Source organism: Coregonus lavaretus (genome assembly GCF_964263955.1).
Source record: "Coregonus lavaretus genome assembly, chromosome: 16".
NCBI lineage: Eukaryota > Metazoa > Chordata > Actinopteri > Salmoniformes > Salmonidae > Coregonus > Coregonus lavaretus.
Window position 1 is genome coordinate 48,717,774 of NC_140003.1, and position 1,514 is coordinate 48,719,287.

General features: G+C 49.3%; 1 protein-coding gene across 1 annotated transcript in view; it reads right to left on the reverse strand.

The window, feature by feature from the left end:
- Window positions 1–408: 408 nt before the first annotated feature.
- The window catches only part of LOC311144129 (uncharacterized protein), a 34,463-nt gene continuing 33,357 nt past the window's right edge, over window positions 409–1,514 (reverse strand). The window contains exon 19 of the mRNA XM_084180115.1: window positions 409–1,277. Within this exon, the coding sequence (XP_084036241.1) occupies window positions 1,070–1,277 (208 nt within the window). The 3' untranslated portion in view covers window positions 409–1,069. The remainder of the gene's footprint in view (window positions 1,278–1,514) is intronic.

The window sequence follows — 1,514 nt, forward strand, 5'->3', positions numbered from 1 at the left end:
GGCAGTGTTGGCAGTGTTTCATCCACAGGGGGGCAGTGTTGGCACAGTGTTTCATCCACAGGGGGCAGTGTTGGCAGTGTTTCATCCACAGGGGGGCAGTGTTGGCACAGTGTTTCATCCACAGGGGGCAGTGTTGGCAGTGTTTCATCCACAGGGGGGCAGTGTTGGCACAGTGTTTCATCCACAGGGGGGCAGTGTTGGCACAGTGTTCCATCCACAGGGGGGCAGTGTTGGCACAGTGTTTCATCCACAGGGGGTCAACTTTGACCTTTTAACAGTTGCTTGGTTGGTAGATCATTTGATCTAAACATGCAGTACAGTTATCCTGTAAATGTTGAAAACTACCTGCACTGACAACTTGAGGTCATAAATCCCTTTGAATTATTTCAAGGAAAAGGCTGAAATGAGTTATTCTTCAAATATCGGTTTTAATGTGTACACATGAACCTGAGCAGTTATTTCCCTTAATCTGGGACTAATAATACAACTGTTAATAAAATTATTTATTTATAACAATTATTATTACAACTTCAATTGTTAAAAAATTTACATATATTATAAAGCATATGTAAAATGACCAGCCAAATGGATGCAGATCTATACCCACCCCATAGTAGAAACACAAGCATTTCACTGCACCTGCAATAACGTCTGCAAATCTGTGTACACAACCAATAAACTTTGATTTGATTTAGATTTGATGTAAACACACCTAGGAGTGGAATCTGATTGGACTGGCTCCAAGTAGGCAGGGCCGCCTTGGACTTTCTCCTCGGCCGATTGGCCAAAGCTGCTGTCTGTCCACCCGGTCCAGAGAAGCCCCTCCCCCCTATCCAGCGCTAACGCTCCACATGATGAAAAAAGCCATCAGAAAACTCAGTGATCTCATCACAGCTGTTTTTTCTCCCTCTCCAGTTAAGACTATTATAGTGAAAAGTGAGGAGGGGGTAGAGGAGAGAGAGGTGTTCAGGCCTTGAGCCTCCGTCACCCCTCCCCAAACTGGGATGGGTTTGTGCGTTCTTTTGGGAAGTCAACAGTGTTACGGTGCTGTGAGGACTGGCTGACATCTCTAACCCCTCAGGCTGGCTGTAGACTCGGTGGCCAGGCTGAGGCTGGGGGTCGGGGAGGGGGTAGGGCTGGGGGAGGGGGAGGGAGAGGGGCTGGGCGAGGAGGGAGAGGGGGAGGGGGAGGGGCTGGGCGAGGAGGTGGAGACGCTCCGCACCTCCCGATACTCCTCCTGGTCTGGATGGAACCTGGTTATGTGGCTCACCACCACACTGGAACAGAGGAGGAGGAGGAGGAGGAGGTGGAGGAGGAGGAGGAGGAGGAGGAGGAGGTGGAGGAGGAGGTGGTTACAGAGACTTAGTATTAGAGATCAAAGGAAACTATTCAAATTGTGGAGAAATGCAGTACTGTTCCCAGTGGCGCTGTGTGTATATAATTAGACCATACAAATAGACTGTCAGAGCCACCGGACCAGGTCCAGTGTGTGTGTGTGTGTGTGTGTGTGTGTG